We start from the raw sequence: 13,781 nt of genomic DNA, 5'->3' as shown, positions 1-13,781 counted from the left end.
GATTTGCTTGATGGGTGGCTTCTACCCATGTCATTAGATGCTGTTACCTAAAAACCCATCACCTTTTCTGAAAATGTCACTGCTGTCCCTGAGGCAGATCTTCAGAACTAGGAGGCAGGTCACCAAGTGTAAATGTGCCCTAACTCCCTTCAATTCCCCACATAAAGTTTCAGAGCACCAATGACTGTCAGAGGGGCATCAACAAGATTGAAACCCTGTTGTTGACTCCATGGCTAGCTCTACCTTGTGCTTCTCAGGAAAGAACCCATGGCTCTAAAAGTGCAGGGGCTGGAGTGGAGGATGTGAGCTCTAGGAATAGGACAGGCTATGCTGAAGGACCAGTGCATCTGTAATTCTGGCTGAGCCTGTGAGCTGCAGTGCTTGCAGTATGGGGATTCTTTCATGGTGCTAGGGACTCTAACAAAGGGCCTTGCATACGAGGTGCCAATGCTTTGCCATTGAACTATGGCTTCTGCCCTTTGTCAATTTTCTTCATATAAATGGGCTTGCATAGCAAATACCTTAATCTTGCAAGCTATGAAGTTGCCCTGTGGAGTCCCAGAACCACTCTGCTGGGTTGGTTGCATGGTCCCTTTTCACAGTGGAAGGAACTGCATCTCACAGGCTTTTAGGAATTCTCAAGAGTGGTCTAGGTCCTCATCTATATCTGTAGTCTTCTGAGGCACTTTCTCTGTTTGATTCTGAGTTGCAGGTTCTCTGGGTCTTTCTAGAACCACATCAGAAAGTTTTGGGATGAGTGTTTCTGTCTCCCAAGCATGGCTTGTCAATATGAAAAAAAGAAAAAGCCAGCTGAGAGATGGGTGGTCTCACCTGGTACCCTCTAATTCCTAGAGGCAGAGCTGTTCTCTCCCCTCTTGTTCCTGGTGGCACATCTGAATTGATGTCCACTAGCCTTTAGAATCATGACCTGAGGATGAACCAGGAAGAGATGCTTCGAGTCTGGTTATGAGGGGTTTGGTGGAGTCAGAGGGTCTTGGCCTTCAGTCCCTGCACTGGACTGTATGAGGACAGGGACCTAGGTCAGGTGTTTGGGGATGCTGGAACCATTGTTTTCTTATCTATAACATTAGGAGAGAAACTGATTCTCCATCCTTGAGCCTTTATGAGGGGAAACCACTCCCATGATTTGTCCACATTTGTGGACACAATGCATAGTGAGTTGTACTTAGAAAATGCATATAAAAACCATAACTCATACTACAGAAAAGACTTCACATTACGGAGAGGGTGAGGTGGCCACTTCCCCACTTCCTTGTCCTGAGCAGTTGCTCCTGTGACATCACATGGGGTGTGTGCATGTGAGTTACTCCACCAGTCTACTAGTCATGGCACATGGGATCCTCCTTTGCTTTGCCTTTTATAACTATCACAAAGTGTGCAAAGTTCTGCACACTTCTCTTTATATTGTTCTCAGTGTGTCTTTGGGTATATCCTTAGATTTGATATTGTGGTGTCCAGGGCAAATAGTTTAGTGATGACCTTTCACAGACCTGTGAGACTTAGCTTTCCCACCTGCTGCTTATGAGTCTGTGTTTTCTCATACTTGTGTCAATAGAATGTGCTGCTGTACATTCAGACTTCTGCTCAATACATGGATGAGAAATATATTCAGGATTTACCACTTGTCTAGAGACCCTTCCTTAAGTGGTGGAATTTAGATACCAAGATCAGAGCTCAGGAAGGGCTTGTTTTTACTACCTCACTTAGCAGGTAGAGTCAGGAAAGACACCTAACTATCTTGCCAACCTCTCACTTTACCTATCTATACTCTTTGTATGTGCATGTGTGTTTAATTTTTGAGAATTTCATATCTGAGTACTGTATTTATGTAATTTCTAATGTTCAAGGTTGCACTTTCCCTATGATGCCACTACCCATTATATTTGCAAATTATTTAGGCATTTGTTCAATGCTACCATTCATATGCTGATCCATATGCCTTCAAGGAACAGATTGCTGGAGAGAGCCCAATATTTGATAGAATGTTTTATCTGCAGTTTTTCTGTGGATAGTGAAAATGTCTGTTTCTTGTTCTCTCTATTTGAGTTGTCTAATTCTTCAAATACTTAGGGAAAGTGAGGAGGAAACACCTAGGTTTTAGTAGAAGAGATTTTCCCTACCAATAACTTGCTAGCTAGCTTAGGGACTGGATAAATGAGATGGAGACAAAGACAGAAGATAAACATGTGGTAAGCCTGCATCAGGCCACATTTTTCTGCAGAGTTCTTATGTGAACACTGGCTGGTGGGTACCTTATGCCTTCCTCCTCGTGAGCGCAGCACTCTGCAGAAGCCCCGTTTAGTCATAAGGCACCTTGTTCTATTGGATGCCATCTTGCTAATGTTTCATTAGGGTTTGGTATTGATAACTGTATGTAAGATTTACTTGTGTTTTTCTTCTGTCATTGTTACCTTCGACCTATGAGTTTCATTTGCCTCTTAGAAGGCATGTGGAGGCTTCCTTTCTTTCCCTGGGTTCTGGGGGTGGGGAGGGAGAACAGTGTTGGAACTCTCCAGTCTCCTGGGGTTTAATATAATGAGATTGCTCTGAGAAGCTATGGGGAGCCGTGCATTTTGATGAGGAGCTTAAGAAGTAATTTGTAATCTCTTTCATGGTTCCCCGGGTTATCTCACTGCCTGCAGACACTTGGTTAAAACTGAAAGGGCATATTTGTGCACAGTTACATTGTGACTTAAAATCGAGACATTAGCTTCTCTGTTTTCTCCTTGGAGTGGGAGGGTCTCCTACATGTCTGAACCAGTCAGCCTCCAAATACTTTGTGCTGCTACACCTCACAGTTTTTCTATGACTGCCCCTTACCCTTAGTGTGAGAATCTTTGCAGAATGGAAAGGTAGAAAGGTCGGAAGGGTCACTGTAGTTTCCAGTTTATCTAAACCACTGTCTTCCCTTTGACATGTCCTCAGGCACCTGGAGTCCAAAGCTTCCTGAAAAGATCATGGCTGAATCCAGTGACAATTCTCTGAGGATTGTTCTGGTAGGGAAAACAGGAAGTGGGAAGAGTGCCACAGCAAACACTATCCTGGGGCAAAAGACATTTGCTTCTAGAATTGCATCCCATGCTGTCACCAAGACCTGTCAGAGAGCATCCCGGAAGTGGAAAGAGAAAGAGCTCCTGGTTGTTGACACCCCAGGGCTCTTTGACACCAGGGTAAAGCTGGAAACCACCTGCATTGAAGTCAGCCGGTGTGTCCTCTACTCCTGCCCTGGGCCTCATGCCATCATCCTGGTACTGCAACTGGGTCGCTACACAGAGGAAGAGCAAGAAACTGTTATTAGGATCAAGGCTATCTTTGGGGAGGCAGCCATGAAGTACATGATTGTCTTGTTCACCCGCAAAGATGAGCTGGAGGACCAGAGCCTAAGTGACTTCATAGCAGACTCAGATACAAACCTTAAAAGTATCATCAGAGAGTGTGATGGCCGCTGCCTGGCCATCAACAACAAAGCAGAGACGGCTGAGAGGGAAGCGCAGGTACAGGAGCTGGTGGGGTTGGTGGAAGCGACGGTGCAGAGAAACGGGGGCATCTACTTCTCTGACGCCATATACAAGGATGCGGAGCAGCGGCTGAAAGAAGAGGAAGCGATCCTCAGGAAACTCTACACCCACCAAAGACAGAATGAAATTAGAGTAGTAGAGGAAGAGCATGCTCTTGGGAAACTTGGCACTCAGGAAAAAGAGGGCATAATCCAAGCAATTAAGGAAAAATATGACAAAAAGATAAGACAAGAAGCAGAGGATAACATATTCAGCCAGATTTTTGAAGCAGTCAAGAAAATTCTTTCAAAAATATGGCATTTTAAACGGGTGGTTGCACATGCCTTTAATCCCAGCACTCGGGAGACAGAGGCAGGAGGATTTCTGTGAGTTCGAGGCCAGCCTGGTCTATAGAGTGAGTGCCAGGACAGGCTCCAAGGCTACAGAGAAACCCTGTCTCAAAAGTAAATAAATAAATAAATACAAAAAAGAAAAGAAATAAAGAAAACATTGTGTTTTTTCATAAGTAGTTTGCATCTTATTCCCTACCATTCTCCCTGCTGGCCCTTCCTTCAGCCACCAACAAACTTGAAAGACAGCAGAACCAGAAATTCACTGAACCAGAGTCAAGACCCAGCGTGAGGCTCCAAGCCCAGGTCATGCACCCCACACTCAGCTGCCTATGCTAGCCTGCCCTGCCCTCCCTATGCTGATGGCTGATGGACCAGAATGCCTCTGTCACCATGAGCCCAAATAAACACTGCTCCTTTAAGTTGCTCCTGTGTGGTATTTGTCACGCTAACAGAAAAGTTAAAACATAGTCCTTTATCAGTTTATAACTGTAACTTTATAGGTTAAAGGTGATCTATAGTGTTAGGACAATGCAGAAGTGTTTGTTCTGGATTTCAGAGTCAAATTTTGAACCACTATGATGTCACACACCAGTTTCCTCTAGAAATCATCTCCATGTTTTCCTTTGTAACTCTTTGGAATCACTCATCCAGAGTTGGTTAATCCTAACTCCATAAAGCTTCTGCCACCACTGGAAATGATTTACTGACACACAGAACATAGCTTTGGGCTGGGGATAGGGATAAAGAGAGAGGAGAAAGCATCTAGGGCAGTTTCTCATATGGTTTCGAAAGCTATAAAACTCTATACCCAGATCCAGAAAACACAACTCCAAATGTTAGAAGTTTAACAACTGCTTGTGTTTCTATTTTATGTAAAACTGAGTCCCAGTAAATAGAGAATGGTCCTTGTACCCCACACCTCTTCATTGTTTCCCAGGGCTCCTGCAGCTGTGAGAAACTGCCTGAGGGTCCATGCTCGAATGAGTACTGTATCCCATTTCAGTATAAGGTGTTCGGTATCTGCTGTTCTGTGAGTTCAAATTTTTGGTCTTCCAGATGGGGTGGCTCAGTTTTGTTCAGAATTTTCTTTCAGTATTTGCCCAGTTTCTCTCTTTTGTGAAGACTGATTAGGGTATGGGGACACGCCCATCAGTAATGTTTAATTGGTGACCAGAAACAAAAATAGAATCACACACATTCCAAAGAAACAATCATCTCCTGAGCACCCAGGCAGCAGGAATGGCGGAGAATCAGACCAGCGGATTCCTCCCAAACTCCAGCTGTGGGGCCTGCTTGCCCATGCCTGACATCCGATCTCCTTTCTCCTAAGCTTAACCCTCCCTGTACAATTCCCAATATTCCCAATGCCAACTGACACTGGTGTAGTCATTGTGGTCTCTGGCTCCTTCTAGCTAATTCCCGAGTCTTCCATAGGGCCCATGAGCCTGAGAAACTACCACTAGGGCAGGAATAGTCCACTTCCAAACACCTGTCCCACTGGGGTGGGAGCTTTCTTGCAGCCAGAAGCTATCCGTGAACATGTAGTTAGCAGAACCCAGTAGAGTACGCACAAAAAATTATCAAGTAAATAATATTAATTATATACTCTTAAAGCAAATAGGATACATATAATTTTAAATTTAAAAGTAATTTCAAGGTTTTGTGGCTTCAAAATATACACTCAACCAAGGAAAGAGGGTAGCAGCTTACACTGTGAGAACCATGTCACCCAATTTCTCAAGTAAGGGTGAAAGAACATTCCACAGCTATGAAGTCTGCTTCTGGGAGAAGCATGCCCTGCTGCTCTTTTCTGAGTGAAAAATTTGGCAGGAAACATCTCTTATTTCACTCTGGTCCAGTGCCCAGGAGAGTCCGAGGCATCTGAAGAAGGCTCTGTAGAGAAGCCTTAAACATCTCAATGGAATCCCTCTGATGAGGCTTCCCCATGTTCCATTTACCCCCACGACTCATCCCAAGCATTGACTGGGTAGACTGTCCAAGGAATCCCTTGTAAGGGGGGAGATGTCAGTCCTGTTCTAACCGCCCTGTGGGGTGACCATGCTGTTATATGAAAGAGGTGGAGATGGAGAAACAGGAAATGCCTCGGTGGAGACAGCAGGTGTGGTACTGCTTCACACACAGGCAAAACGGCAGCAGACAACCTTGTTTTCATAATTTGAGGGTTTTCTGAGAAATGGAGGCACAGCTCCCAGAGATGTGTAGAGATCAAGATAAACAACCCTGCATTCTACATAATGAGGTGAGAGCAGAGTTCTGTGAGTGGAGCCACCGTGAGCCACCGTGAGCCACCGTGTATCAGGAAAGTTGCGAAGTCACAAAAGACAGGAAGGCTTGAAAGCAGAGTGCTGTGCTGACCTCGTGTGCAGATGCGGGGTGAACATGCCCCCTGCTTTCTTCCTCTTTACTCTCTCCCTTGAGACTTGGCTTCCTCCATGATAGTGGGAACTGAGTAGAAGCCAGAGGCTGTGCAAGAACAGAGTACAGTATATGCTGAGGCAAGACAGGGGCTTGGAGGGACAGGAGGAAGAACTGAACGTGTGTCTCACAGTGGGATCTGCCCCTGGGATATTAATATTTTGTGCAAGGGGCTGGGCGGGGTGCTGATGCCAGTGCTAATCATTCATCAGTGTCTCCAATGCAGCAAGGCTGTGAGGAACCTTGACAGTCAGAGTTCTAAACTGCTGCTCCCTGACAGACTCCTCACCCTAGTGTCACAGAACCTTCTGCACTCAGTATCTCTGGTCTCCAAGAGGGATTGCTAGTCCTGAGAAGCAGCATTGTGGAGTTTGAACCATGTTCAACCTGGAGATTGGGGTCACAGTGGATGGGCCAGTGAGCTGGGCCATGTCATAGATGAGTTGCTCGCTTACTTGAGTATACCTAGAAGTTGAAAGTTTTAGGTGTCAGGGAAGGAGGAAATCTAACATGATCTGCTGCAATCCCCCTCAGCAAGCTAGGCTCAAAGGTTTAATAATAACCTTGCCAAAGAGCATAAACTGCAAGCAAGCATCAGGCCCACAGCTGCACCCCTGGTCCTAGGTCCTTGGTTCCACTCTTACGGGAAGTTTCTATGGGTTCCCCATAGAAAACTGATGTCATGGGCCACCAGAGAAGTCTAAATGAGCCATGATGGTTTACCTGTGGGAATTCATAGCAAGGGAAACAGATGACTGGAGAAGTCCCTGTGCTTCAAGGAAGAAGAGTGAAGTGTCAGGGCTTGTGTCCCTCTCCTTTGTTCCAATCTTCCATGTGCAAATGTCCAGTTTTTGGGGTGCTATTTGTTAAAAAGGCTGTTGTGGAATGTTATTTTAAGATATGTTACATTTGTTTTGCTGTGGAACATTTGCTTAATGATGCACAGATATGTTGCATTCTTTTATGTTGCATTTGTTTAACTCTGTAAAAGCTGTGTTACTTTGCTGTCTAAAACACCTGATTGGTCTAATAAAGAGCTCAAAGGCCAGTAGCAAGGTAGGAGAAAGGATAGGCAGGGCTGGGAGGCAGGGAGAATAAGTAGGAGGAGAAACCTGGAAAGAGAAGATCTAGGAGCAAGAGAAGGAGGACATTAGGGGCCAGCCACCCACCTGCATAGCCAGGCATGGGGTAAGAAATAAGGACAGGTATACAGGAACAGAGAAAGATAAAAGCCCAGAGGTAAAGATAGGTTGGATAATTTAAGTAAAGTTGGCTAGAAACAAGCCAAGCTAAGACTGGAGATTTATAAAGAATAAGCCTCCTCCAGGCAGTGGTGGTACACACCTTTAATCCCAGCACTCGGGAGGCAGAGGCAGGTGGATCTCTGTGAGTTTGAGGCCAGCCTGGTCTATAGATCGGACTCCAAACTACAGAAATACTCTGTCTGGACAAACAGGGTTTGGCTGACCCCCAGAAGACGTAAAGAGCCAAAAGAACAAAGAGTTAAAAAAAAAAAAAAAAAAAAAAAAAGAGGAGGGTTACCAACAACAACAACAGGCTGTCCTTTCCCCAATGTATAGTTTTGGTACTTCTGTCAAGAATTAGGCTGAAAATGTGTGAATTTATTTCTGGATCGTCACTTGTGTTCTACTAGTCTATATGTTTGTTTTTATGTCAACATTATACTCTTCTGTGCCAATGGCTATGTTGTAATTTTTTTTGAAGCCAGGTACATGGCACTTACAACATGGCTTTTTGTGCATGATGTCTTTGTCCATGTGGGGATCTTTTGTGTTTGCATATGCATTTTGAGGTTTTTCTAGTTATCTGAAGAATATTGTTGGAATTTTGATGAGGACTGTGTGTCTGTGTAAAGTAATTTGGATAATACCAAGGTTCAAGCTATATTTTCTCCAATTCATGAACATAGCCAATCTTTCCAAGTGTGTGTGTGCATGCACACATATGTGTACAGCTGTGTCTGTGTGTGTATCTCTGTAATGTCTCTTTTTCAATTTATTTAATTGCTGTTTTATAATTTTCTATGCAGAGGCCTTTCACTTCCTAAGTTAAATTTATTTTGATGTGTAGCTACCATTTCTGAAACTGCTTTTACTTTAGACTGTGCTATTTGATCCCTGCATCTTAAATAGGTGGTTTCCAAGCCTTCACTCTTAGTGTCAGGAGTGCAGAGCTCATCTCATGCACTCTGTGTATTCAAGAGTAACAGGCCAAGGGCTGTACCAACAGAACTGCCAGCAAACAGCCAGCATTTAGGGACTTGAGTCCTTGAAGCTTCAGTTAGTTCATTTTTACTTTATTCAGCTGCTTTGAGCTTTATCCCAGGCTCTACCTGAGCTCAATTCTGTTTTGTCTGGGTGGCTGGTGCATGCTTCATCACAGGAGGATTTTTGACCCTCTGCTCACACAGCAAAGGACTGTTCTCTGCCATCCGCAAGTACTCTGCAGCAGCCATCTCATGGTTTTCTTCACACATTGAACTTGAAGCAACTATTTTTCACAAATGGCCAACCACCTAACCATGGAGTTCATCTTGCAGTATAGTTGAACCCAGGAAAGATAAGAAGTCAAAATAGAAGGGGCTTTCACAGCCTGTTTGGGGAGGAAATGGTGGTTGCTGGGGAGCTTCTGACGGAGGAGAAAGGGCAGGCGAGAGCCCCGAGAGCACCCTCAGCGGTCTCAACTAAAGCGCCTCTGCTCACTTTGACCACAGTCACCTGTTCACACGCACTAAGGAGGTGGGTGGAGGAGAGTTCCAGTGAGAGGACCAGAGTCCAGTTTCTGCAAAACACAGTGAGTGGAAGGGATGTGACAAACCCTGCGGTGACTTTTTATTTTACATAAGAAAAATGTCAGGACCCATCTGCCCGAACCCAGCCCCATGTCCTGACATCCATCTGTAGATCTAGTCCTTTGGTTCCTTTGACAGCCTGAGAGTATCGTTGTTTTCAGACTGCCACCACCCCTGCAACTCCCACAGCACCCCAGAATTCTTCTTCTTTTTGATAATTTCAAATTTATTATTTATTTCATTTATTTTTAATTTAAAATTTTATTTTTCATTTTACATACCAACCCCAGTTCCCTCTCTTCCCCCCCCCATCTCCCACTCCCCATCTACTCCTCAGAGGGGTAAGGCCTTCCTTGGGGAGTCAACAAGGTCTGGCATACCAAGTTGAGGCAGGGTCGGGCCCCTCTCCCCTTTATCAAGGCTGAGCAAGGTAACCCACAGTAGAGAATGGGATCCAAAAAGCCAGTTTGTGCACCTGGGATAGGCCCTGGTACCTCCTCCATCAGATCAAGCCACATAACCGTCACCCACATTCAGAGGGTCTAGTTCGATTCCGTGCAGGCTCCCCAGCTGTCAGTCCATATTCATTGATAGAAAGAGTCATTATGAGGTTAGGGAGAAACCTGGTGCTAAGGAAATTCTCAGGAGTCCACAAGGATGACCTCAGCTAAGACTCGTAGCAATAGTGGACAGGGTGTCTGAATGGGCCTTTCCCTGTAATCAGATTAGTGACCGCCCTAATTGTCATCATAGAACCTACATCCAGTAACTGATGGAGGCAGATGCAGTGACCACAGCCAAGCACTGGGCTGAGCTCCTGGAGTTCAGTTGAAGAGAGGGAGGGGGGACTGGGAACAAAGGGGGCTAGGGAATAATAGGGAAAACCAATAATAGGGAAACCCAAGCTAGTGGGAGCTCACAGAAATCTTAATAATGTTCAGCATGATAGAGTCTCTTCAGTGGTGTGCCTAGTGGAGAAATGAGTGGTCATAGGGAGGAGGTTGTGGTGAGAAAGTCTTTCTGAAAAGACAGAAGAACCCTCCAGGGTAGAACAGTCAGAAAAGACTACAGTTGAGATGTCTGGAAGTGAGATGGCATTTCTGCGTTCCTGAACCAGGGCTCTTGTGAAGGACGGGGTTCAATTCCTAGCACCCACATAGCAGCTCACAACCATATATAACTCCAGTTCTGGGGACCTGATGCCCTTTTCTGGCCTCATGGAACTGGAGTTATGAATAGTCAGTTATGAATGCTAATGAGCCATCATGTGGGAATTGAACCAGCTTTGCTGCAGGAGTAACAAGTGCTCTTAATTGATGAGCCACCTCCCCCTAATTCACAAAAAAGAAAGTCACTTAATATGTGCTCGTCTACTCCTTGGCATGTATTTAAAAGAGGTTTTGAGTGAGAAGGAGATGACTGTCTCTGGAGTGTAAGGATGCTTCATTGAAGCAGCACATGGCGCCACCCTGCCCAAGCTTGGTCCGTGCACTGATCCAAGTAGCCACTGTCTTTACAGCATGACCCTTGACCTTCAAGAAGAGACAGTGACTTATACTTGGCATCACAGATGGGAAACTCACAAGAGACACACCTTTGTGCTTCCTGTGCTAGCCATACCCACCGCTCTGTAATGTCACAGCATTCTCACAATCGCCTCTGGGGGCTTTTTGGCTTTGCAACCCATCTCTTCTGTGAAACCTTGACAGCCAGCAGTAAGCTATCCCCATCTGTTCATAGAAAAAAAAAACACTTTACGTCCCAATGTGCAAAATCTCAGGATTCAAAGCAATTTTAGTCAAAAGAAAGACGCAAGGGGATGACTGTTCATTCTGTGTCCTCCTACCCTGATCACAGGCAACAGAAACGCCTTTGCTGGAGAACACAGCCATAGTCTGTGGCATTTCATCTGAAATAATGGGCGGGGTGGGGGAACTGTATGCAAGCAATTTATAGCAAATGATCTTATTATGAGAGTTAGGACATTTCGAGGGTATGTTCGGATACTTCCCCAAAGAACAGCAGTCTAATTAAACTTACAAGAAAGCACTGTAAAACTTGCCAGGAATGCACCTCTCCACCACAGCTTGGGATTTTAAAAATACTAAATCCATTTGTTATTTTTGTTTTGCAATTTTTATCACATCTTTACCTGTACCTCTTCCCATACCACAGGCAGTATTCTATATCATCTTGCTAAAAAGTATGTCTTAACCAAGCCTGGTGATGCAGGTGTGTAATGTCAGTTATCTGGAAAGGCTGAGGCAGGAAAATGGCAAGTTGCTTTAGCTACAGAGAAAGTTCAAGGCTAGCTTGGGCAACTTAGTGAGACGTTACCATGTAATGAGAGGCAAAAAGAGGACCAGAGATAGTTTAATGCTACAGCACTTGCCTAGGCCCAGGGTTAAATCCCCGAACAGAAAAATAAAACGGAGAAGAAAACAAATATGATTACTGCTACTCAAATGGTAGCTATAGACCACATGAATGCAATATTTAATCATATGAACTAAAATACAGCACAGCCTCCCTATCACTCCAGCCACACTGCAAAACACAATAGCCTCATGAGCCCTGGGGACGTTGCCATCATTGCAGAATGCATGGTTAAGCAGAAATTCTTCACAAACAAGGGTTGTGCAAGAAACCACAAAACAGTTGTCAATAATGTCTTAATATGTCTGTGGTCTGAATCATTTCCCAGAATTGCTTTAAACCGCAGGAATAAAATGAGCTATTATGAATTCAGTAGTGCAGTAAGCCCTGCTCATTCCATGGTCTGTTCCTTCTTTCGCACTTCTGTCTTGTCTATGGTCACATGGCTAGACAGCATAGGACACAGGGACAGTGTTCCTTCTGAGTTTGGGGTTACAAGGGCAAGAGCACAAAGGGTCGGCCAAGAAGACACTTTCTTGAGGCACTTCCCACCCTCTCTAGTGAGGACTGAACCTAGGGCCTCACACATGTTAAGTAAGAATTATGCCACTGTACTATATTCTCAGACCCCTTTTTAGTTTTTATTTTGAGACAGGGACTTACTAAGTTGCCTAGGCTGGCCTTAATCACATGATACTTCCTGCCTCAATCTCCCTAGAGTTGGACATGTCTGTGCTTGTTGGGGACCTCTTTAAAGCTATGCTGAGACAGGCTCAAAGGGTAGAAAAAGAGAAATTATATCAGCATGCCCAACCTATAGGAACAGCCCAGGAACAGTCTTTCCCTCCAGCTGAGCAGCTGGCAGTCCCCACTATCTGGCTACCACCTTTGCCCAGAGGTTGGCTTCTGCTAAAGAGAGATGCCTCTAAGTTAAGCATTTTCTCCAGAAGTTTGCATCCAATAACCAGCTGATAGATTTAAAAGTCCAGTCGCCTCTTCTTCAATCTCAAGGTCTATGCAAATTGTAGAATGCCATGTGGAGTCAACATTTGTTGTGACCATGTCTCAGTCTAACTTGTCTTTATCCAATCCTGTTTTTTCCTTCCTTCCTCAACCATAAATCTCACGGTGACTCCCTAGTGGCTCCTTTCATCATCACTCTATCTCCCACATCAATAGCCCACAAGTCTTAGAACCAAGTCTTCACAAAACACACACACACACACACACACACACACAAATACACACACACATGCATGTGTACACATACACATACACACACATGTGCACACACACACAACACACACATTAATATACATATAAGAACAACATAATTTAAAATATTGATAGATTAAAAGAAAAACATCTGTGATTACTCCAATCACCATTAAAAGACATTTAAAAATAGCTCACTTCTCTGATAAAAAGCCTTTATTTAGTGAAGTGGGAATGAAGTATGTATGCACTGATTAAAAAAATTAATCACTAGTAACTACTATCAGCCTTAGTGATATTAGTTATTCTACTCTTGTAAATTTTTCTTTTTTGTTACTTCGGTACTGGGCATAGAACTCAGGGCCTTGTGTATTTTCAATGAGTTACACCCCTAGCCTTTGGTGCTTTGTCATTTTTGGAGATAAAGGTTGAGTTTTTGTTGTTGTTGTTGGTGGTGGTTTTGTTTTGTTTTTTGGGTTTTGTTTTGTTGTTGTTGTTTTTGAGACAGTGTTTCTGTTTCTAGCAGTTCTGCAGTTCTGGTTGTCCTGGAACTTACTTTGTAGACCAAGCTAGCTATGGACTCACAGAGATCCACCTGCCTCTGATTCCCAAGTGTTGGACTAAAGCTGTGCACCTCCAGCGAGACAGGGTTTTCTTAAGTGCCCTAGAATGCTCTTAAATTTTTCATCCTCCTGTCTCAGCCTGGAGACTAATTTATAGTAAGAGAAATCCTTAAAGAGCAGAAAGGAACTGAAGATTAGCAGTAACCAGTTCTGGGGTAGAGTGAGAACTCGGGGTCCTAGATCTTCCTTTCCATCCTTGGCTAAGGCAACCTGATTGATGCTACTGTCCCTGCTGGACATAGACACCCCTTGGTCACAGTGACTGATTTCATGGGGAAAATGCCAAGAACACAACTGTATGGCAAATGTTTCTGCTCTTTTCTTTTTAAATTTAAATTTGAAACAAGCTTGTTTTACATGTCAATCCCAGATCCCTCTCCTCCTCCCCTGTTTCCCCTAGCCCCCATCCAGTCCCTCTCTGCTCCCCAGGGAGGGTGAGTCCTTCCAT

General features: G+C 44.4%; 1 protein-coding gene across 1 annotated transcript; it reads left to right on the top strand.

Annotated features, from left to right (window-relative positions):
• The first annotated feature begins 2,950 nt into the window (after positions 1-2,950).
• Positions 2,951-4,271, top strand: LOC127235676 (GTPase IMAP family member 7). Its single transcript, XM_051203034.1, has one exon. The coding sequence runs from the start codon at positions 2,979-2,981 to the stop codon at positions 3,906-3,908; it is 930 nt and encodes a 309-aa protein (XP_051058991.1). The 5' UTR covers positions 2,951-2,978; the 3' UTR covers positions 3,909-4,271.
• Positions 4,272-13,781: the final 9,510 nt, after the last annotated feature.

The sequence above is a fragment of the Phodopus roborovskii genome, unplaced genomic scaffold (assembly GCF_943737965.1).
Source record: "Phodopus roborovskii unplaced genomic scaffold, PHOROB, whole genome shotgun sequence".
Taxonomy (NCBI): Eukaryota; Metazoa; Chordata; class Mammalia; order Rodentia; family Cricetidae; genus Phodopus; species Phodopus roborovskii.
This window is presented reverse-complemented; position numbering and strand designations above follow the sequence as displayed.

Bases quoted from the DNA above. Each gene is read 5' to 3' on its own strand.
- LOC127235676 (XM_051203034.1), top strand. From the start codon at position 2,979: ATGGCTGAATCCAGTGACAATTCTCTGAGGATTGTTCTGGTAGGGAAA.